This window comes from Carlito syrichta, unplaced genomic scaffold (assembly GCF_000164805.1).
Source record: "Carlito syrichta isolate Samal-C Ts95f unplaced genomic scaffold, Tarsius_syrichta-2.0.1 Scaffold304465, whole genome shotgun sequence".
NCBI lineage: Eukaryota > Metazoa > Chordata > Mammalia > Primates > Tarsiidae > Carlito > Carlito syrichta.
In genome coordinates, this window is record NW_007248561.1 from 459340 (window position 1) to 483489 (window position 24150).

The 24150-nt window shown below is 54.2% G+C and overlaps 1 protein-coding gene across 2 annotated transcripts in view; it reads right to left on the bottom strand.

The window, feature by feature from the left end:
- Positions 1–1892: 1892 nt before the first annotated feature.
- STK40 (serine/threonine kinase 40) overlaps positions 1893–24150 on the bottom strand; it is a 37572-nt gene continuing 15314 nt past the window's right edge. Inside the window, exons 2-11 of one of the 2 annotated variants that reach the window (XM_008059975.2) lie at positions 22153–22272; positions 20177–20262; positions 19720–19863; positions 17355–17582; positions 16580–16632; positions 7971–8086; positions 6285–6429; positions 6027–6146; positions 5552–5636; positions 1893–4243 (exon numbers count right to left, since the gene is read on the bottom strand). In XM_008059975.2, the coding sequence (XP_008058166.1) occupies positions 4025–4243; positions 5552–5636; positions 6027–6146; positions 6285–6429; positions 7971–8086; positions 16580–16632; positions 17355–17582; positions 19720–19863; positions 20177–20262; positions 22153–22264 (1308 nt within the window). In that variant the 5' untranslated portion in view covers positions 22265–22272 and the 3' untranslated portion in view covers positions 1893–4024. Of the gene's footprint in view, positions 4244–5551; positions 5637–6026; positions 6147–6284; positions 6430–7970; positions 8087–16579; positions 16633–17354; positions 17583–19719; positions 19864–20176; positions 20285–22138; positions 22273–24150 lie in introns of those variants that run through there. The other variant, XM_021713330.1, reaches the window with a different exon arrangement.

Here is a 24150-nt window from a genome sequence, read left to right on the forward strand (position 1 = left end):
AGTGTGCCATTGTACTCCAGCCTGGGCAACAGAGTGAGACTCCAACTCAAAAAAAAAAAGGCTAACTTGGCCTCAGAGTCTGAACAATCCAGCCACCAAGACTCCATTTCCTTACTTCCTTTTCCACTTCAGATAGCCTGACACTCCGGTCTGGTTTTTTTTGGAAACTGCTCTCCCTGAGGATATGGAGACCAGGGAATGGCTGAAAGTGATGGAAACTTCTGTTATTTTGTTTGACCTCTCAGGAGCATAGGAGGTTGTTGATCACACCGATCTTCCTTTTTTTTTTTTTTTAAAACAGAGACAGGGTCTTGCTCTGTCACACAGGTTGGAGTGCCATGGCACGATCATAGCTCACTGCAGCCTCCAACTCCTCAGCTCAAGGGATACTCCTGCCTTGGCCTCTGTAGTGCTGAGATTACAGGCATGAACCACCAAGTCCGGCCTCCTTAGCTTCTGGAGCTCACAGTAAAAATTTGTGAAGGACAGGGCATGGTGGCTTGTGCCTGCAATCCCTGTAAACATTTTGAAAGATGGAAGCGAGAGGATTGCCTGAGCCCAGGGGCTCGAGACCAGCCTGGGCAATTTGGCAAGGCCTCGACTCTACAATAAATCAAAAAAATTAGCTGAGTGTGGTGGCGCATGCCTGTGGTTCCGACTACTTGGAAGGCTGAGGCGGAAGGATCGCCTGAGCCCAGCAGGTCAAGGCTGTGGTGGCCGTGAGCGTGGCCCTGCACCCCAGCCTGGATGACAGTGAGACTCTGACTCTAAAAACAAACAACAACAAACAACCTGTGAAAGAAAAACAATCCAAGAAATTTAGATCAATGGAGAACTGGTGTAGGCTGAAGACACTAGAGTGAGCAAAACCCAGTCCCTGCCTGTGTGGCACTTGCTGTCCTGTGTCCTGCCTGAGGTAAGCCTGACTCTGTAGGTGCCCAGGAGTGATCTGTGCACCAGTAGAGGCTGAAAATGGAGACAAGGTCTGGAGCTGGAGCGTGGCAGTGGGGGGCTGGGGCGGCGCACCTTCTGTCACTGCCTCCGGGACAGGTGAGGCACAGCCTAGTTGTAGGCAACATTTATAGACACTTGGCTGCCGGGGGAGGTGTGGGGCTGTGGGTGGGGGCAGGGACGAGGGGCCTGGGGCTCCGAAGCGCTGGCAGAGAATCAGGGCCTTCTCACATCCTGGAGAGGCGGTTACCTTGCTGAGTGGACCCTCGGCGGAGAAGGGGCTCTGCCGCACGGATCTCTGCTCCTTTTGACCTGGTGTGGGCTCCTGAGCACAGACGTGGTCTGCATGGTGCTGTGGGGCGCTGGGCGAGGGCCCGGCCTGCCTCTAGCTTCGTTGCTAGAATGAAGTGCTATCCGCAAAGCCTAAATTTAGGCAGAGGAAGGAAGGAAAGAAGGAAGGAAGGAACCCTTGGCTTCCTATGGAGGGGAGTGAAGGGGGAGGGTGGGGCAGGAAAAGGCCTGGCCTGGCCCTTCTTACTCCAGGTGCCCTGGATGGGCCGTCTCTGGCTACGTTCTCTCCACCAAAGATGCAGTCTGGCAGAGCAGTATCAATACTCTTCCAGGTGCAGTGGTTCTGGGACTCCCTCCCGCCTGCACAGGTCAGGGGTGGGCCATGCCAAGCACATAGCTGCGGGCAGAGCTGATGAGTCTGGGAGACGGTTGGGTAGTGCTGGTTCCCTTCCCCCACTCAAGACCATGGGGCTGGCACACTGCTGGCTGCAGGTGATGGGGCGTGTCCAGTGCCCCTGGTGGCAGGGCCAAGAGCTGCAGGTGCCTGAGCAGGGAATCCTGCAACGACCAGCTGGGATGGGAGAGAGGCAGGCTGGGTGGGGCCAGAGAGACGGGGCGGAAGGGCAAGAACACAGACGATACAGCCACGGTGGCTCCAGATCAGGAAGTTTTATTGCTGACATGCAGGAAGAGTCCCCATGTAGTACAAAAATATGTCTTTATACAAACTTTTTTGTGACTTTTTTCCATTTTGTTTCTTTACAACAGGACTTCTCTCAGTGTGTGACACCCAGTGAGGGCAGCCCCAGCCTCCTCTCATGTGCTTCACTAGAAATGTCATCAGACTTGTGGGTAGACCTTGGGAGGGGCCCGTCTGTCTGACGGGGCTCTGCAGACCCCAAGGGTATTGCTCTGAAAGGGTGGAGAAAGACCACACATGGAAAGCAGACCCAAGAGTCTGGCCAGGGGCTCCGTAGAGATAGGCCCTGGCAAGCCTCAGACCCTCACCGGAGGACTCAGTCAAAGGGCTGGGAGCCCTAGACCAGCCTGCATTTCTGCTCCCTTAGGAGACATCTCTTTACGAAATAAATATAGAAAAGAGGGCATCCCCCATCCCCACAGCACGATACCCTGGCTCTCAGCAGCTGGATGGCTGAGAAAGACGCAGAGTTTGGTGCTCAGGGGGAGTAAGTGCTGGGCTCAGGCGGGCTCCCACAAACCCACTGAGGCAGAGGCATGAGGCGCCCAAGTGCTGGATGGGGGCATGGGGAGGAAGGGGCGTGGGCGGCCCTGCTACTGCTGGCAAGAGGTGGCCCCATTTTTTCCAGATGGGGAAACTGAGGCACAAGGAGGTTTGGGAACTTGCCCAAGGTCACTCACAGTGAGTCAGCTTTTGAGGGGAAGGAGGGCAGCTCACACTCTGGGAAACACAGTCACCTCCCCACTGGGGAGCAAAGACAGGCAGGAAGGCCCTGAGGGCCCAGGGCTGCCTGGAGGGGACACTCAGCCTCTCTGAGGGCATATGGGGGTAGGCCTCTGGGAAAGGGTCTTTGCTTGGCATTAGGTAGGGCCAAGTCGAGTGAGGGGAGGGGAGGAGAGGGCATTCTGGTGAGAACAGCATTTCTGGCGAGAACAGCATTTCTGGCAAGACGGGCATCCACTTCAAAATCTCGGCTCAAAAGGGCAGCAGGGCTGTTCTCAAGTCAGGCAGGGCAGGGTCCCCCAAGCCCTACGATTCTCTCCCCAGGCCCCCACCTGCCATGAAGGACACTGGCCAGGGTCTACTGGGAGAGACACCACATCTGTCATGAGGCAAGGGTACAGGGGGGTGCCCCCACTGTCCCCTGAACACAAAAGCAGGGTGGGGGTGGGAAGCACGGGGCAGGGTCCCCTGCTCACAGCCAAGCCCATGGCCCTCCTCCCCAGTCATCCACCAGGCCCCTTCACATTGTGAGTCCACATTACCTCGGTACCACGGTGGAGGATGGAGAAGGAACAGTTAATGCGCGTGTACAGCACCTCAGAGAAGCTACTGAGATGGGAGAGAGAGCCAGGTCTAGAGAGGCCTCCCATCACTGGAAGCAGAGGGACTGGTGGGCTGAGTGGAGAGGGCTGGCAGGAAGGGCTTCTCTGTGCCTGGGGGGTGAGGAGGGAGCCCCCGTGTGGGCTGTGGACTCCCTGCTGTCCAGCCAGGCTGGGGACAGGGAGTGGCCATGGGCGAGCCACCTAGAGATGGGAGAGAAGCTGGTTACAGTAAAAAAATAAATATATTTGAATTCAGCTTAGGATGAGGTGAAGGTTTTCCAAAGCTTGGACTGAGGGGCCTGGGGTCAGAAGGGAGGGATGGAAACAGGCTGTGGCAGGTGCCTAGGGGAGAAGGGGGAGTGGGCGCTCATTCTGGGGGCCAGCAGTGAGCTGCACTTTCAGCTTATTTGGACTGTGGGGAGCAGCGCCCGGGTTAGGTGGGCAGCGGCTGGGTCAGGCCCTGGGGTGGGCGGGCAGGCTCTCTCTTCCCTCTCAGTCCAGAGACAGCATGGTTAAAGAGACAGAGGTAGATTAAAACGTCATGATTAAAAGCAGATTAGTTATCTAGCAGTCATCCCAAAAGGTAGCTTCGTGGTACCTCTGCTGACCCCACGTGTGACCTGGGCTGTCCCTGTCCCTGCCCTGTCCCCGTTGCAGCCCGGGAGAGTCTAGCACTACAGGGCTCAGCCCCCACAGCCAAGCCCTGGCTGGGGGCTGGAAGAGGTGGTGGCGGTGCTGGTGCCCCTGGCCGAAGCTGCTATTTCCGCAGGTAGCGTTGTGCCAGGATGGCTGTGTCCAAGGAGGTCATGGGCTGGGCGTCGTGGCCTAGCCGCCGCACTGGCGGCACGCTGCCGAACTGCCGCTTGGGCACCCAGCTCCGGGCCTCGTGGATGGAGCTCTTCTCCTCCGCCAGCAGCAGCTGCTGCCGCATGTAGTTCTCAAACTCGTACTGGGAGCACTCCTCTGTCACCTTCACCTTGGAGGCCGGGTGGGGGGAGCGAGACAGAGACAAGCCGAGATGAAGACGGATGTGGCACGGATAGAAAGAAGGGCTCTGGAAGCCCCTTCCCAGGCACTACCCCCTTGAGCCCCACATAGCTGGGGGCTGACTGTGTGGGTCTGCAAAGCCCCTTAGTCAGCCTGGTGTTGTCTTGCTGGCCGCCATGCATGTGGTGCAAGCAAGACCTGTGACCTGGCTGGAGTCCTCTTCCTGCCTCACTGATCTGGGGAGAGGCCACACTGCCTCAGAAGCCTTGGCTTCCTTGCCCCTCACAAAGGTTCTCTGAGCTCTGAGGCCAATGCCTGTCAAGTAGTGACAGCAGGCATGGCTGGGGTGCTCGGCACCTGGTGACACATGCATGGGGCCCCACACTGTGCTCCCTGGGACGGTTCAGGAGATAGTTATCAGGGAGAGCGAGGCTGGAATTACACTTGCGTGCAAGGCTCAGTGCTACCACCTCCCAGCCGTGTGACTCTGGGAAAGTCATTTCCCTCTCACACTCACCCTCTTCTGTAAAATGAGGACGAGGACAAGGACACAGGCCACACAGGCCCGAGGCGAGGAGGGTGAGATGTACTGGGTTGGTACTCTCTGCATGCCAGGGACCATGGAGCTGCTAACAGCCTGGGAGGGCAGGAGCAGGAGGGGGTGGGGATGGGAACTCTTTCCTCAAGGGCCAGAGCTCTGCTGTGGTGCTGGCTCGGCCCTCCTCTCCTCCCTGCCCAATGCTTCAAGGTGGGCCAGGGAGAGAACAGCCAGCGTCCACAGCCAGCATACCCTGTGGACTTGGCCAAGCCCTGCCCTCCAGGGGGCATCCTAAGATCACCCGCCATCTGCTGCCTAGCACCCAGGTCTCTGCCCTCACCCCAGGCCCAGCACTTTCTCCAGTGCAGGCAATGCAGAGGAGAGAAAACAGGGAGAAATGAATCATCTGAAAACTGAAAAGCAGGAAGGGTGAGAGAGAACCCAGTGAGTCAGAGGGGCAGAGAAATGTGACTTGGGCAGTAGGAGGAAGCTGAGAGGGCCAGGCTGGGCCTTTCCAGGAGCTGGCTACATTCCGGCTGCCCACAGGCCTTTCCCTAGCCACAACTGCTCCAGCTATACCAGGTCTGAGGCAGGCCTCTGGCAGCTCAGGCTAAGGACTGAAGTCTCCCTTTCCCACCGCAAGGCTGGAATAAGGCCAGGGAAACCCTGTGGCCTGGGGGAGCTGCCATCTCTGCTCCGCCCTGCCTGCCCCCGAGGCTGGTCCCTTGGGCAACGGCCCTTCTGCCCACCCAGACTCACCTCCTGGGAGCTGTCTGCATTGCTCATTTGGTCGTCGATGTCAGGAACCACTTGCAAAGGCCCGCTCAGAGATGACAGGGACTGCCTGCAGGGGAGGCAGACAAGTCAGGCCGGCTCTAGGCAGCCTGAGAGGCCAGATCCCCACTGCTCCCAGACCTGGCTGGAGTCAGGCTGGGGTTAGGTTCCTGACCTCACTGATTCTGTTTCTCTGAGCCTCAATTTTCTCATCTGGTAAACAGGAAGAGTCTCTGCCTCATAGGCAGTGATGAGAACTCAGTGAGGCAATGCCCATCCATGGCTGGCATGAACTGGCACATGGGAGGATGCTCAGCCCTGAGAGCTGCCTGTACCTTCCTGATCTTGCCTATGAGGAGAATCCAGGAATATGACTTTGCCCCAGAGAAGCAGGCTGGACAGGACCGGTAGAGCCACTGAGAACCAGGCCTTGTGCCCAGCCCAGCACCTGTTCACTCACCATGATGCAATGATGGCACTGAGGGCCTCCAGGACATCAGTGGCGGCCAGGCGCTGCTGGGGGTCGAGGACAAGCAGCTTCCGAATGAGACACACAGTATTCTCAGAAACCCGCCCGTCCCTGATGCGGGGAAAGGAGATAGGGCTCAGCAGGTGGGTGGTGCTGGGTCTGTGACCAGGGCACCCAGGCTCACGTAACGGCTTCCCCGCCTCAAGTTCATGGAGCTGGCCCCTCCCCTCCCCTCCTGGCAGCACTCACTCAGGGATGGTGTACTCGGCAGCCTTGATCTTGCGGAAGAGCTCCTGTGGGATGCTGTCGTAGAAGGGGAACTGGCCATATAGCATGGTGAAGAGCACCACGCCCAGGGCCCACATGTCACTGGGCTTACCACGGTACGGCCGGCCTGGGGACAGACACACACATCACACTCAGCTTGCAGGTCGCAGCTCCTTGGCTTATTGGCTCTATGCCTGGAATCCCACCAGGGCCCCTCGACCTGCCACCCTTGCCCCCTCGCCTCCAGAACAGTCCTCCAGGCTTCTGCATAGACCACAGAATCAGGCTGGACTTCCAGGAGCCTGCTGTCTGGCCAGGGAGGGCAGTTGCTGAGCAGGTGGGTGGCCTGAACCCTCCCCTTGGGGCCAGGAAAGACAGGTCCTGCAGAGCCCCATTGCCTGGCAGAGCAGTTCACAAGTCGGGTCCTCATGTCTGTGAACTAGAGGACCAGTTCTGGACAATTGGCCACTCCCATCCCAGCACTATCCCCTTGCCCCACCTGCTTCCTTCATAGTACCGATCATAGCCTACAGGAACTCTTCCTGTCTGCCTGTGACTCCCCATGTGTGTGATGGGGATGACAGACCCTGGAGACAACCCTGAATCTTCCATGTTGGAGGGATAGGAGTTGGCATCAGCCCCAGTTCACCCCAGTTTGGCGAAGGGAAACAAACAGTCTGCTGTGACATAGGAGCATGGGCTGTAGCAGGAGGCAGCTCTGGGCTTGCTCCTCCATTTTCTGGTTTACTGTCAGCTATGATTGTGGACACAAGATGTCATCTCTACAAGCTTCGGGTTTCTCATCTGTAGAAAAGGGACTTGGGATATTTATCTCGCAGGGTAGCTGTGTGGCTTAAATGGCCAGTGCATGTCATATGCTCCGCACAGGGTCCAGTGCTTGGAAGCAGGATCAGCAGGTAAGAGCTTTATACTATATTTATTTTGTGTGCTAACTACCTCATTCCCACTAGAATATCAGCTCCATGGGGGCAGAGATATCATCTGCTTTGTCACTGCTGTCTCCAAAGTGCCTAGAATAAAGCCTGGGAGCTGGCAGGCTCTAGTAAATACCAGTAGAATGAACGAATGAACAAGTGGAGTAGTGTCTCTGAAGTACAGATCTCACTATGGCACACTCATTTAGGAATACTTGGTGGCCTCCTTTTGAGCATGAAGTAAAGGATGCTGTTTCTCAGCAGACCCACATCAGGCCTGGCCTGGCCCTGCCCACCTCTCTGGGTTCCCCTTGAACCAGGCTCACTTTCTGAGCAGCCTGCAGGTCCTCCCACATGTTGTGCTGCCTCTGGGTGCCTCAGCCTCAGTCTAGGCACACACACACCCCCCGAGGGAATTCCTAGCTCTCTTTCAGATTACAGCTCAACCATCACCTCCTTTGGGAAGTCCTCCAAGCAGCCTTCAGAAGTCATGTTCCTTTCCTCCCCAGTGCTAACCTCAGAGAGTAATTGAACACACATTATTGTGACCATTACGCCTTCCTCCTCCACTAGACCAAACATTTCGTATGGGGAGGAACAGTACTGGTTTGGGCCACCTGTGAAGCCCTAGTACCTAGCTCTGGGCCTGGCCATCGACACGATTTGTTGGATGGATGGACTGTTCATAGCCTGCCAGCGTAAGGCCTGAGGCCCATCTGGCACATGCACGTACCGCTGAGCACGTCAGGACTGATGTAGGCAGGGCTCCCCCTCTGGTCCTTCAGCAGGTCCCCCTCGCTCACCAGATGCTTCCCGAGGCAGAAGTTGGTGATGGTGATTCGATGCGTCCTGGGAGTAGCAGGCAGAGAGGTGAACAAACCTTGGTGTTTACAGTACCAGGCACAAAATGCCGCAGGGCACACCGCTAGGCCAACCCCAATCCCGAACAAATGGAGCTGGGCTTCTCTCAAGGGGTGAAGCAGCTGGCCCATCCCTCATCCAGGGAGCAGAGGAATTGGGCCCACAGCCTTTTTTGGCCAACTGCTGAGCTGTTCAATCAGGGATCTGTACTACTCCCAATCACCCGAGTGCTTTGATGGAGACTCAGGGGTATAGTCTAGGGCTTAGGACAACTTTCAGAGACATCCCCAATGGCCTCACAGGGTATTTGGGGGTGACCTACAGGTTTAGTCCAGATCCTTCATTCACACACAAGGAAAAGGAAGTCCAGCAGGTGAGTGACTAAACCACTCTCGGTTGGGCATGGTGGCTCATGCCTATAATCCCAGCACTTTGGGAGGCCGAGGTGAGAGGATTGCCTGAGCCCACGGGTTCAAGACCAGCCTGGACAACTTGGTGAGACCTCATCTCTACAGTAAATAAAAAAAAAAAAATAGCTGGGCATGGTGGTGCGTGCCTGTAGCTCTAGCTACTTGGAAGGCTGAGGCAGAAGGATCACCTGAGTCCAGCAGGTAGAGGCTGAAGTGGCCGTGAGAGTGCCATTGCACTCTAACCTAGGCAACAGTGAGATTCCAACTCAAAAAAATAAAAAATAAAACACCCTCACCCCACACTGTAAGGTTACCCGAGCCTCCTCTGCACCACATGTGCGTCACTTCCCTGCTCACTTAGTCTCCTAACCCCTGCAGAGGAGACTCGAAGCAGCCAAGAGTGCCTCCTGGAAGGGAGGGAATCCAGTATAGCAGAGCCCACAGGGTGGCACTGGGGCCTGCTGGGGTCCTGGTCCTGGGGCTGTAATGTTCACATGCCTGGTGGAATATGGAAGCTGGTTCTGCGCTGCATCCAGGTGGAGTCAAGGCTCCTGCAGATGGCACAGCCCATCCTTTCCGAGAGCCCTGGGTCTCTCCAAGGAGCCCACACCCTGTCAGTCACAGCAGACACTGAGAGGAGTGAGTCTGAGTCAACCCAGCACTTCCCTGAGCCCGACAGTCCCCGGAGGCCGGTGAGGGTGGAGGGGAGGATGGCAGCACAGTTGTCACAGGCAAGAGCAGCAGTAAACCCAAACTTCGTCATCCTCTGCCTTTCCAAAACCTACTACAGACCAGAGCATGCCTGGGACATCTCGACAGCGAGAGGATGGCTAGGATCACTTCCACAATGCCAACAGTGTCACCTCTGTCAGCAAGTGGAACCAGTGGGTGGCACAAGACCCCTGCTCTTCTGACCAAACAGAACCTAGCCATCCTCCCCTTTGTATGGCAGGGGTACACATGCTGGTGCAGGTGCAGGTGCAGGGGCTGCGGGGTGGCAAGGAGCCCAACTGCTGAGGAACAGCCCATCTGTGGCTGTGACCAGGGCTGCGGTGGCCACATGGAGCAGGGACCTACAGCCTGACTTCTCACTGCACTTGAGGCAACGGGACACACGGCTCACTGGGGAGAGATGTGTGCTGTACACATTTCCTCACAGTTTCTGTGCAGGAAAGAAATTCTGTTGAGGGGGAAGCAGGAAGTAGTTGTCCCAGCATGCGTTCACTGGCCCTTCTCTAGGAATTCAGCTTGTTCAGAGAGCAGCACACTTGTGCACTGAGGTCCAGGAAGGAGACCACTGGAAGGAAGACGGCCCCAGGAAGAAGACATGGCCTTGAGGAGTCCATGAGGTGGGAGAGTGTCACATACTTGGAGGAACTAAGAGGAGAATGAGAGGTGATGGCGAGAACTAAAGCCATGCTTCCCTCATGCCAGGGCTGTTCCAAGCACTTCGTGGGCATGAACCCGCTTATCCTACATAATCAACCTCTTGGGAGGGAGACATTATTCTCCTCATTTTACAGGATGGAAAACCGAGGCACAGAGACGATAACTCACATAACTGGGAAGCAGCTGAGCAGCAGTCTGGCCCCACAGTCTGTGCTCTTCCCCTGCACTCCTATGCTGGGTGAGGCCTTCTGGAAGCCAGTGCTTCAGCACAGGAGGGGAAGTGGACCACTCACTAGCTTGGGCAGATCATGTTACCCAAGGAATCGAGGAGAAATCCACTTGAGCTTCCTGGGTGTGAGTGAAGCCCTCAGGCAGAGCTGCACACACAGAAGGCCCTGATGAAGAACTGTCAGGTGAGAAAGGTTCCCAGGCCTCACCACACCCCAGCGGTGTTTGGGGTAGATTCTGCGAGTCCCACTATGAGCACAGAGGGGATGGGCACTGACAACACTCCCAGAGATGGCTGAAGGAGGAAGGCAGGAGCTGAGCCCCAACCCAGAGACATGAGGCTCAGCAAGCCATCTGCGCATGACTTCTCCATGTGGGACCTGCCCCCAGAGGCATTGGAACCTTGGATGTGTTTACCATGCAACTCTCAGGTCGAGGCCCAGACCCGCCACATCAGATGAAGCGGGGATTGGAGCCAGCCACAGGCCCTGGAATTTAGGCCCATGTGCCAGAGGAGACGTTTCTTTTCTCTGGGAAGGAGCAGCAGGGGGCTGGGTCTCCATTGCCCCAAGGCCCCCAGGACCACTTACTACAACTAGAGCTGGGGCCTACTGAGACCACAAGGCCAACCCTGCCATCTAGGGGGTTCCTGGGCAAGGCTAGAAAACAGAGCTTTGAGCAGTCCACCCTCCCCTTCTCTCCAGAAAAGCTGTGGGAGTACCACTGGGATCCCTTGCAAAAGCTCAGCAGGAAGCACCTCCAGAGAACAGTCTCTCTGCCCTTGGGGGAGCAGGCCTGTCTTTTCAGGGCTGACACTGCCTAGCTGGGTCAGGTACTGGCCAGGCCACACTGTGACCTGCACACAGAGCACACTGAAGTCACAGGAATGAGATGGGGTGAGGAGCTGGTTGGCTCTAAACACTTCAAACACCTGCAGTGTGTCTGGACGCTTCCGGTATTTTCCATCTGGAGCAGTAGGTAGAGAAGGGAGTCTGGTCCAAGTCCAGGTCGACTCCCAGGAGGCCCTCAGCTTGAGCGGGGTACTCCTGCATGCTTTGGGGAGGTCCTGGCAGACAGGCAGGGCAGCCAAGCTGGGGAACTCTTGACATATACCAAGCTCTGGCGATACCAGGAACTCTGGAGTCCACCTGTGGGCACCACTTTTATCCCGTGTCATCTTTGTTCTGACATCCTTCAGCTGACAGCACCGAAGCAAGTGCTTACTGAACACTCAGTCAGTGCAGGCCTGAGTGGACTGTCTCCATTCACTACTTCCTATGAGGGAGGCCTCACGGCCCTGCTTCAGGTGATGAAATGGAGTCACAGGGAAGTGAAGGGACTTTTACAAGGTCACATGGCTCGTGGGCAGTGGCGAGGATCCAAGCCCAGGTCTGTCAGAGACCAGAGCCTGCCCTCAGCACTGACAGCTGCCACGTGCCCAGACATGCTCCCGGGCAGGACCCAGCCCCCGACTGATTTTTCCTTCAGTCCTCAAAGCCAATTCATTTGTCTTGTACTTCAGACTCTGCCATGACCTAGACCACCAAAGACACCCCTTGAGAGGCGCAGGGCAGTACAGCTTTGGGTCCTAATCCCTTCTAGGAAGTTCATAACATGGACAAAAGGAAGTGCCGCAGAAAGGACCCTGACACCATACCTGAGGGTGGGACAAGGAGGAAGGAGGGACAGGCCTCTCTAAGAGGATGACAGGAAGGGAAGCTCCAGGGACCTCAGGCTGCCTCTCACGAGAATGAAGTCTCAGAAGCACGGGGGTGTGTGGCTGACAGTGGATTTCCCCAGGAGCTGCGTCCAAGAGGCTCCGAGAACCCTTCAGCTATCTTGGGGAATTCTGCTGGCAAAGGGCTTGGTGTAAAACAAAGGCCAGTCTGTCCCCTGCATTCCAAACGGAAACGCTGACTCTAGTGCCCATGCAGACCCACCCAGTCAGCTGCTACAGAAATCTGACCAGTGGCTTGCAGGGTGGCAAAAGTCCAGAGTGCAGGCAAAGGGTCTCAGTGAAGGGTCACATGCACGTCAAGAAGTGAACTACTCCCATATTATCACCCTGAGTGTGGGACTACTTAGGTCTCTTGTCTGGAAGGTTCCCACAGAACAAAAGCACCTTGTGTCTTCTCCCTCATCAGCACTGGCTGCTGCAGCTGCGAATGCATCCTGCAGGTCTCTGAGGTTCGATGTACTGGGAGGAGGAAAGCTCAGGGGAGAGGACTCATGGGAGAGTGTGGTGGGCTCAGAAGTCGGAGTCTTGGGTTCTAATACCAGCTGTGCCACTTTCTTGCTATGTGAATCTCTTGATAAACCTCAATTTCCTCATCTGTAAAACAGGCAAATCCTACCACCACACTCCCAGGACTGGACTAGGATTCAACAAGGTAAGATAATCCCAGAGGGCACCTGGCAAATAGTAGTAGCTGGTACTATTCTTTTTTTTTTTTTTTTTTTTGAGTTGGTGTCTCACTCCATCACCCAGGCTGGAGTGCAGTGGCATGCTCACGGCCACTTCAGCATTGACCTGCTGGGCTCCGGTGATCCTTCCGCCTCAGCCTTCCAAGTAGCTGGAACTACAAGTGCATGCTAACACGCCCAACTAATTTTTGAGTTATTGTAGAGACAAGGTTTCTCCAAGTTGCCCAGGCTGGTCTAGAACCCGCAAGCTCAGCAATCTACTCGCCTCGGCCTCCCAAAGTGCTGGGATTACAGGCTGAGCCATCGAGCCCAGCCTGGTACTATCCTTTTATCCTCTGATGGTTGGCACATCTGGCAGGAAAGACTCTGTCTTATAGAGGTGGTGGGTGAGAAGTGCCACTATGTAACAACAGGCCCTGAGCACACATGACCCTGTGGTTGAGTTTTCAACTCAACTTTGCTGGCAGGACTTGCCCCCCCTCTGTCATGGCACCAGGCAGGTGGGGCTGGAGGACAGTGTGGCTAAGGCTTGGCAGGGTTGAGAGGCAGGGCTGAGGCTCCACAGGGCTGAGGGGTAAGGCTAAGTGGCAGGACTGAGGCTCCACAGGGATGAGTGGCAGGGCTAAGGCTCCTCAGGGCTGAGCAGCAGGCCCACTTGGCCTGTGTTACTCCACACTGAGGCTCCTGGAGTCTCTCCACAGGAAACGACACGGTCAGCTCCGAGGCCTCCTGAGGCTTGGCAACGCTCCTCTGCCCTGCCACCACCGCCCAAGGCGGCTGGGAGGCATACAGCTCCCTGGGAGTCCCAGACCCCCCAGTCTGGTCCTGACAGGAGGGAGCGAGGGCAGTGAGGGATGGAGGGAAGGCATGTGCGTCAGCAGGGTCGGCTCTGAGTGAGTCACACTTTAGCTATGGCCCTTTGGGTTGCCACAGTGTTTTTCTCCTCTTCTAGGAACTTGGTATGCAGCCTGCCTATCCAAAAAGGAGGAGGAAGGAGAAAGGGCCCACAGCAAACCTCACATGACCCCAGAAGAGGATTTCAGATTTCAACCTTTTCTCTCCACAGCAGGGTGACTCTGTCATTGCAACTGCCTTGTAAACACTCCTCCCCATTTGCTCCCTGTTCTGCTGCCCAGGAGCAGATGAAGGCCCCACTTGCCTGCCCATCGCTCCAGCTGGAGCTGGGGCTTGGCATGGGCATGAAGGGGCTGGAGCTCCTTCAGGCTGACCCAGGCCTGAGCCAGGTGACAGTGGGGCCCAAGAGCAGAGGGTGTATCTGAGGACACACAAGGAGCAGTGTGGGCCTCTCTGTTCACACTGCCCTGCCTACACTTCTGTAGTGCCGAGGCCTTAAGTGAAAGGCAGCCAGAACCTCTGCCCAAGACACAAAATGGGGGATTATCAGATTAAGGACATACACACAGCAGAACTACTATAGCTACACAGGCATACTCAAGAGAGGTGCAACTCCCAACTATATTCCCAGAACCCAGGGGTCCAGGAGAAGTGAGAGTCAGAAGCAAACCCACCAGTGACCCAAAGAGGCCAGACATGCTGGTGCAGTTAATAGGCAGGAACCCCCAATTGTGTGTTCCCATGACAACCTCAGATGGGGGTTCAGAGCCGATGAATGGCTGCTGTGGAAGGGGGTGCTCTCTAGTCCAGTCACGTGGGCTCTGCAGTTAGATGGACTCAGGTGCTCAAAAAATACTCTCCCCCTTTGTGAATAGGGGCCTGCAGTCCACTGCAGGGTGGGACTAGCCCAAGGTCCCACAGAGGGCTGAGGCAAGGCAGGATCCATTCTCCTAAGACAATACACTCTCCATAGCTCAGGGCTGGGGTGGCCAATCTTCTCAACACCTGCCCACCTCTCAGAGTTCAGGGCTGTTGCTGGGGGACCATTGGGCCCTCGCAGGGGCATCTTCACTTGCCATTCCACATGCAGCAGACCTCATCTCCAGAGGAAAGTGAGCACCCAGATCCCATTCTCCTGGCTCTCTGCCACAGGGCCCTCCAGTCCCTGGTTAGATTAGCCTTTGTGATGGGCTGAACCATCTTAGGCAGTTTCATGCCCACTTATTTGTAGCTCAGGCCAATCTTTCCAGGGAAGTAGAATCGCCTTAACTTTCACAGACAAGGAAATGGAAGCTCAGGGAAGCACGTGGTACCTCAAAGCATGAATTCAATCAGTGAGTACACAACCAAACACACCCTCATGGATTTCAAAATAATTAAGAGGTAGCACTGGGGTGTGGACCCTAATTCATTCCCTTAGTCAGGCCGGTAGTCAAGTGGCCCCTGAAGTTCCTGTCTCCTTCCCTCCTTCCTGCACAACATGACCAGCTAGGCTCCCATCGCTTCACACTCTCAGCCTGCAGATCCCAACTCATCCTTCATAAATCGACTCAGACGACAGGTACTGGCCTTCCTTGCGCCCCTAGTCCTCTGTACATGTGTCACCCATATGTGGCATCTGTCTTCCAGGCAGCATCCTGTCAGACAGTGAGTTTCTGTGTGTAGCCCCAGCAGGAGGTGATGCTGTCAGGACAAAGTCATTCAGGTGCACAGGTCCTCTTGATGGCATCCCTGGCTGGAGCTGTGAGGACTGGTGACCCCACCCCCTCCCAACAGGCCCACCTCCCTGCAGCTGCTTTTCCTCTGACCACCATGGTTCTGGTCACCTTATAGGACAGCGGGCCTAAAGCCCCTCCTGGCCTGGCCTGGGCTGACCACATCATGGAATGAATCACCCACTATACCACTTCTGCCGTAAGATGTGTGCTGCCTGCTATTTGCAAGCCCTCCAACACACTCAACACCTGCACATGAGAGAGGTGAAGCAGAGGCTCTGGAAGAGCAGGGGAAATGAGGTGTGCTCTTCCCAGCCATGCATTTCAAGAACTGTGGTGGCTCACAGAGCCACCCCACCTCCTGCTGGTCCTAGGCCCTTCCATCATTGGTGTCCCTCTACCACTGCTCTGGATCACTCCAAAGGAGTCTGTCGAGGTGGGGTGACAGCCTGAGACAGGGGCCTTGAGTGATCTCCCCCTGTAGTTGTTTCACTGAGGATGTTGAGGTGAGCTGCCCAGACCCCCTCCAAGTCCAAGGCATGCTCTCTCTGCTGCTAGAGTGCTGGCTATACCTCACAAGCAGCCATTCACAGCTGCATCCCTGTTAGCCAAAAGAAGCAGTCTTGCGTGAGGCGATGCCCCTCTCCAGGGACAGCCTGCAGTCAGTGATGGGGCTCTTGAGCTTTTCCGGCTAAGGCCCTGCTGTGACTTCACTGTAGTTCGGCTTCTCCTCTGCCCAATTCTGCCCCCTTCACCTCAAGAGCACTCCCTAGTAAACCTCCTGATGCAAACCTCAGGGTCTGTGTCCTGAGGAGTCACCTACAGCAGGGTCCCTTCTGCTTCTTCCTCCACCCATTTATCCACTTTTTTTTTTTTTTTTTAAGTTGGAGTCTCATTCTGTTGCCTAGGCTGGAGGGCAGTGGCACACTCCTGGTCACCGCAGTCTTGACCTGCTGGGCTCAGGTGATCCTTCCACCTCAGCCTTCCAATTAGCTGGAACTATAGGCACGTGTCACCACACCCGACTAATTTTTTGATTTACTGTAGAGATGAGGTCTCGCCAGGTTGCCCAGGCTGGTCTTGAACCCGTGGGCTCAGGCAATCCTCTCACCTCGGCCTCCCAAAGTGCTGAGATTATAGGCGTGAACCACCACACCTGGCCCATTCATCCATTTTTATAGCCCCTCCTGGTCTGGCCTGGGCTGGCCACATCACAGAATGAATCACCCACTATGGAATGAGCACCCATCAGTCATGACAAATGAACGGACAGGGGGATGTCTAAAATTCTTCCCAGAGCTCCCTTTCTGCAGCTCTAAAACTTCCAGTCTCTCATGTACAATATTTCCATGTGGCAAGAGATAGAATCCCCCATGAGACACTGCAGAGCACAGGGTAGCTGGACATGCGGCCTGTCCCAAGTCCAGAATAACGGCATGAAAGAAAAATGCGAAGCTCACCTTTTGTTGAGCACCATGTTTCCCAGCTTCAGGTCTCTGTGCACGATGTTTTTCTGGAAAACAACAGGCATACAGTTTGTACCACAAATTTGAGAGGTGGGGCCAGGGTCCACTCTGTAAGATGTAGGCTCTCCAGGTATTCAGGAAGGCAGGAAAAACTACAATGTGGCTCGGACCACAGGCAGATGAGGACAATCCCAAGACCTCACTAACCATGGGTGTGAGTGGGGTAAGATGTGCACCTAGTCGGTGTATGCCACACCCAGAGCAGCTTCCTCAGCTCTCGCCCCTCGGGGCAACACTAGTGGGGAAAGCAACTTGCTTCTTCCCCTCCATCAGACATCTACCATGGATGGGGTGGGATCAGAAATGAACTGTCATGGTTTAGGGACTAAGCACTGCAGGCTCAGTCCACAGAAGTGGTGCGTCTGGAAGAGGTTCAGGCTTTCCTACCCTTTGCCTTGGGGTACCTGACACCCCCAATCCTACAATAAGCTCAGATGGGTGGTGGCCACCTGGGTGGCTATCTTGCTGTCGTCACTGAAGCCAGGAAATCATAGCTCCAGAGGACTCTGCTGGGCCATGGGTCAGCCTTCAATGGAAGGTTGGCTGTGGTCTGTGCCTCACCAGGTACACCTGCCCTTCAGCCACTCTCCTTCTGGACACTGCAGCTGCAAAGCACAGCTAGCTGCTTTCTCTCTTGAACTTCTACCAGCAGTGGCAAGAAGGGTGGCTTTCTGTGGTCCAGTGATGTGGCAGGGGGGCGTGGCCTCACCTGGTGCAGGGCCTCCACCACACGAACCACATCATAGAAGATGACCACGGTCTCCCGCTCGCTGAGCCTCTTCTCCTTGATGACGTAGTGCTGCAGGTTGATGAGGTCGGCAGTCTTGTCGCTGAAGTCGTGTGCACAGAGGCAGTCCAGGACAAGGCAGATGCGTTTCTTCATCTTCTTAACCATTCGGCTGGATTCTGTGTCCTCAACAATCTCACAGGTGCGGTCCTGGGAGACAAGGGAGCAGAGCAGGGCTTGGCTGGGGACCCAGTAAGTCCTGACCTAGATTTGGAACTCTTATCTGGAACAGGACACTCAAACCAGTGGGAGCCTGGAATAAACCTACATGTGTGGTGGTGGAGGACAAGCCTGGGCCCAGCAGGGGGCTGAGGTTAGAACACCTCAGGTTAAGGCTTAATGCTCTGTTAGTAATACAAAGGCTTCAGACCGGAGCTGGGCATTTAAAGCCCAAGCTAGCCCAGTGTACAAGCCGCAAACCCGGGGCCTGGGGCCCCCTCCCTGCCATGGCACTCAGATTTCAGCAATCACCAACAGAACTTCCTTCTAGCATCTAAGATGGTGGAAGTTCAAGAGAGGTCAGTCTCAGCAGGCTCCAGAGGTCACACAGTGCTGTGCATGTCCAGGACCACAGTTTTCTCCATGGATGCAGTACATAAGAGCACGACTCTGACCTCGGATGGCTGTGTCCAGGCAACAGTCCCATCCATTCTTGGCAGCAAGAGATTTGCTTAACCTCCCCAGGGCTCCAGTTCCTTATCTGTAAAGGAAACTACCAATTCCTCCCACATAGGCTGTAGGAATAAAATCAGACCACCCATGTTCACTGCTTAGGTCCTGCACAGGCAGGACTCAGCCAGTGGGTACTGCCACCAACACTGACTGCAAGCTCCAGGCCCATTTTCCTTGCTGAAAGGTGTTTCAAGTGAGACAAAAAAATAGGAACAACCTGGAGACTTTTGTCCCACCAGCCTGAGGAAGTCCTTGGTGTCATCCCCATTAGACCAGCTGTCCCCTTTGGGAAATCCTGAGGATGAGATACCCACACTTCTCCTAAGAGCAGAATCACGCCTCTTGCTTGCTCCTCCCAGGGCCCAGAACAGTGTCTGGTGCACAGATGGTATGCCAGAAACACTTTTCACCAGGAAGTCTTGTCCAAAATGAGGCGAACCAAGGCCAAGCTTCTGAAGGTATCAGAGACAGAATACTACGAAGTCACAATCACCCTCAATTTGATTTCCTGTTTCAGAGAATCACTCTGATTTTCAGAGTTGCCTAATGATACTCTGAGTTGTCTTTAACTGCAAACCTAAGGATCAAGATCTTGGCAGGGTATGTACATGGGGTGGGAGGCATTTTCCATTTGTTTTATTTCAGGAAATCAAGTTGACAAGGAGTTTTCACTGCCTGAAATCCAAAGGTGGGGAGAACGGCCCCGCAGCAGCTCCATGCTTCACACTGGTGCATCTCCCAGCAGCCATACAACGGCAGTGCCATCGTCATCATCCCATTTTACAGATGGAGAATCTGAGGCTTAGAGACCTGACGTGACCCGCCCGAGGTCACACTGCCTGAATCCAGGACTGTCAGCATGGAAGCCTGAGTGCTCCCTCTATCACTCTGCTGCCTCTCATACAGCAGGCCCGTCTTAGCAAGAGGAGAGGGGCTGAGGAGAAGAGAGGCTGCACCCAGGCCACAGCAGGAGGGCTCCAGTCATTCTGAACCAGACTCTTCATTTCTAGAGAAACAACTGCAGTTCTGCCCCAAGGATGGCTCTTTTCATGGTATGAGCTCTGATCAGTATCTTTCCTAAGACACTGGAACGTCCGAGTAAGGATGCTCAGGGGCATTTGCCGAACAAGCTGAAATGCCTGCGTAGACACGACAGTCGGTCCCCAAAACAATTGTGGAGACACTGCAGAGCACAGGGTAGCTGTGGCCCCAAATACTGATTCTTCCTCATCACCTTCCTTTCCATGCCAGCCTGGCCAGTGCCTGACAACGCAACTGAAAAGGGCCCGGGTATCTTTAAATGACTTCCTGCTTTCTTCTTTTCTCGGAAAAGCGGCTCTTCAAAGAAAGCTAGCTGCTCTAAGAAGCAATTCCTGCTAGGCTGTTACCATCACCACAGGAGCACAGCCAGAGTGGCCCTGGCCTGACCTCCTGCTCCCCCCCACCGGCCCCAGGAAGCCTGATGTGCTCGTGCTCAGCATGGCAGGGACACAGCGAGGATGGGGGCAGTGTGAAGGACGATGTATGTCATGAGCTGCTCACAGTATATCTGTGGCCCCAGCAAGAGCCAGTCCCAAGCCAGCTGGTGGGGGGGGTTGGAGGGTAGGCTACTCACCTGGAAGAGGCCATGGTGGTGAACCACGCCGTCCTGCATGTGGAGGAGGGAGAGCAGCGAGTACTCAGTGTGCAGCAGCATCTTGCCTTGCCGTTCCTCCTGGCTCTCTATGCCTTGGTCTCCCCTCTCCTCCAGGGTCAGGATCTTCAGGAAAGCAAAACCAGAACACCTCACTTTACACAGCAGAACCACGAGAACAGGGGAAGCAGGGGGCTTTCTACCACATAACATGTGTGCACCACACACAAACACACCAAACAAAACAGTGTTTCTCCATGCGATGGCAATGTAATTTATACACAGACAAAGCTCTTTAAATTAGGAGCTGTTGTGAGACAGTGTGAACTTGACTGCTTCACAGGAAGAAATAGGTGGTGCAGGTGTGAAGGAAGAGGAGGGAATAGTGGGCTAGCAAGAGGACCCATCCCTGGCAACCCCAATCCCATATTTCACTCACCTTCAGCTGGTAGAAGTCATCTGTGCCATCTTTCCTTGCCAAACACTGCACAATGCTCGGCACCGGTGAGTTGCCCAGACGGGGACCTATGGCACAGAGGGCCGTGGGCTTACTTCTCAGAAGCCCTGGCTGTCATGGCACCAGGGCACCACATAGTCTTCAGACCGGGTCTTCTGTTCAGGAGGGCACCACAGCTCATGCCCAGAGTCTCCCCTCCAAAACTAGAGAGGGGCATGTGTGCCTCTGGCCAAGACACAATCAGCCTTGTAGGCACATTTCTCAACCCATGGTATATGCTGGGCTCCCTAGAGGACATCTGTTAAAAAGGATCTGGAGCCAGGCTCGGTGGCTCAGGCTGTAATCCCACGCTTTGGGAGGCTGAGGTGAGTGAATTGCCTGAGCCCACGGGTTCGAGACCTGCCTGGGCAGCTTGGCGAGACCTCATCTCTACAATAAATAAATAAAAAAATTAACCAGGTGTGGTAGCGCGCGCCTGTAGTTCCAGCTACTTGGAAGGATGAGGCGAAAGGATCACCGGAGCCCAACAGGTAGAGGCTGCAGTGGCTGGGAGCGGCCACTGCACTCCAGTCTGAGCGACAGAGTGAGACTCCAACTCAAAAAAAAACAAAAAAAGGATCTGGAAGTTACAGCTTCAACAGGTTCCCCAGGTGACTCCAATATGGCCACCCAGTCCTTGTCCAAGTGCTAGCCCCAGGAACCTTTCATACTCCTGGAGATGCACAGTGCTCACTGTCCTGTGACAATACCTTGCCTGAGCTTCTAGAGCAGAACTCAGATTCTGCCCCAGTGCCACCACTCTGCGAAAAGCCCTTAACAAAGCTCTGCTGTTCTTAAATCCCACCCAACTCCTTTCTTTGGCCTCTAAGGCCTTGCGGGATTTGGTTTCTGCCCAACTTTCTAACTGGGCATATCCTCTCCTCTGCTCCCACCAGCTATATAGCAATGGAAGTGGGTTCCTAATTCCTAACACGGTAAGCTCCTTCCTGCCTCTGGGCCTTTGCACTTGCCATTTCTTCTGTCTGAAAGGCTTTCCCCTGCATTTTTCATAGCTGCTCCTTTTTGTCAGGTGTCACTTCCTCTTAGAGGCCTCTCTTGTCTACACTACCTGTAGGCCCTTCTCATCTCACAGCATCTTGTTAACCTCCTTCTTGTACCACTAGTGACAATCTGGTGTGTTGTTCACTCTCTGCTTCTTCTAATGAGGATGTTCAGTTCTGTGACGGCAGGAACTTGTCTGTCTCACTGCTGCATCTCTGGCAAACAGCATAGGCCTGGCACTTGGAAGGCACCATGAACTATCTGCTGAATAATGGAGCTGGAACTATTCTGTGCAAGTCCAAAATGCTGCTCCAAGGCAAAACTCATACTCAGTCTCTGGCTGTGGTCCTTGGAGCCCACATCACCTGCAGTTCTGACCAGAAGCAACCTGGACTCCTAGCCCTTACACTTCACACAGAAAGCCTGCTGCTCCTCTGACAACTGGGGAGACCCACTCTACAGGACGTCTGTGCCAATTTGAAGTCTGTTGGGTTCTACAAAATGCCTGGTGAAATTAAGCAGGCCACCCAAGAATGGTCAAAGCAGTGCCTTGGGTGAGGAGTCTTGGATTCTAACGCAGCTGTGTGCTTCCCATGGGAACATCAGCACCCTGGGGGCACACATACACTTCTCTGGAGGAAGAGACAGAGTCTAGTTATCAGCTGGGACTGACCTAAGACTAGTGTGGCAACGACAAAACTGACATCCCTTGGTACAGAGTGACCTAAGGCTTGGACCTTCCAGTGATACAAATATACCTCTCTGTATATTTGTGAAACTAGAGTACAGGCCGAGGGCTTGGCAGGACCCCATACCACCTCTGGATGTCTGGATTTCTGCAGGCCAGACCATGCGAGTTAATGTGCCCTGCCCCTATCCCTGCCCCTAGCATACCCACTTGACAGTGAGAAGCTTACCGAGGATGAATGGTCCAGCTCTCTTTGCATTATTTCCGGAAATCCCACTTCCTAGAGCCTTTGCCCTGGCCGACGTTTCCCCAGCTCCTCTGTCTGATGCTCTCCGCTTCATTCTCAGCTCTAGACAAGACAGAAGAGATCCCTTCTCACTGAGTAAGCCAGCGAGTTTCCTCATGCTCACCCAGCCTGCAAGTCTTTGACTTGAGATGCGTCACACAGCAGCTGAGGCTATTCCGCTGTAACTGCCACCTCCTCCCGAGGTCCCCAGTGATGAAGAACCTGGGTACTTTGCTTGGGATTAATTAGGCTTTAAAAGTGATGCACAGGTCAGAAACGGCAGTACATACAGGCCAGAGAGGTGGAAGCCAGTATGCTCCCACAAAGGGATAGATTCAGAAAGGGGAAAACTCGCCTTTGTGCAGATGCTAAAGTCAAACAGAGCCCCAAGAGACCACCAAAGAGGAGAGTGGCCCATCCAACTGAGCTGAGCCGCTCTCTTAAGCAACTGTTGCCAAAGTGAGGTCTTCCCAGACACCTGTGGCCAAATGACCTGAAGTGCCCATTCCTGAGCCATTTCTGCAATGGCCTTTGGGATGGGATGAGGCTTTTTAAGCCCATGAAGTTTGAGGGTGGTAGAGGAACACTTCTCCTAAATTCACATTTTTCTTTAATGATTATGATTTTTTTGAGTCAGAGTCTCACTCTGTTTACCCAGTCTGGAATGCAATGGCACACTCATGGTTACCACAGCCTCAACCAGTTGGGCTCAGGTGATTCCCGCCCCCCCCCAAAGTGCTGGAATTACAGGTGTGAGCCATAGTGCCCAGTCCTTTCATTATTTTTAAGGAAAAAAAAAGTACTGTGCATTTAAGAGTCAGTTAAAAGACACTACTGAAGTTTACTGAGCACTGTCACAAGCAACAAACTCCAAGTCATTTGTGTTGCTGGAGTGTCTAATGTAAGGCAGGCAGTGACAAGAGGTGGCCCAGAGGTGGTGGCCTGACAACCACCTTAGGAGTGTAACTGTTACACTTCCGCAAAGAGCTCAGAAACAGAACCCACCTTCTCCTGTCACTCTCTTCTTTATACCAAAGTAACTGGCGTTCCCTGGAGAAATGTTAGAAAAAACAGACATGCAGAAATAAGAAAATAAGGTACCATGATCTCACCTCCCAGATGTGATTGCCGTTAACATTTAAACAGATTTTTCCCATGTATATATTTATGTGTGAATGTGCGTATATAAAATTATTACAAGAATTTCTCAAGCTTCCTTCTCTTCCACCTGAGATACGTTATAAGTGTGAATTTTTTTTTTTTTGAGTTGGAGTCTCAGGCTGGAGTGCAGTGGCACACTCAAGCCACCACAGCCTCAACCTGCTGGGCTCAGGTGATCCTTCTACTCAGCCTTCCAAGTAGCTGGAACTACAGGAATGAACCACCACACACAGCTGATTTTTTGATATATTGTAGAGACGAGGTCTCACCAAGTTGCCCAGGGTGGTCTTGAATCCCTGGATTTAAGCAATCCTCTCACCTCGGTCTTCCAAAGTGCTGGGATTACAGGCTTGAGCCGTCACGCAGGTCTATAAGGGTGAATTTTATAGTAAACAGCCCTGCATGACAATATTCTTCTTTGGCATCACTTGAGATAGCTACAGTTCCCTTGCCTTCTATTTAAAAAGAATGAACAGTCATGCACACACAAGTATACGTCTTGTCATACTTGTCTCTCTCCCTCACAATAAATTCCAAGAAGTAGAACTGCAGAGTCAACTTGGGGTGCATGTTTTTAAGGGTGCTTGAGATACACTACCTGCTCCCAGGATGTCTGTGCCAATTTATAGTCCCATCAGCAGTGTAGGAGAGTGAGTCCCAGAAGCTGCGCTAAGACTATTTCCTTACTCTTATAAATGGCCAATTTGGCTGGACACAGTGGCTCATGCTTGTAATCCCAGCTCTTTGGGAGGTCGAGGTAGGAGGACTGCTTGAGCCCAG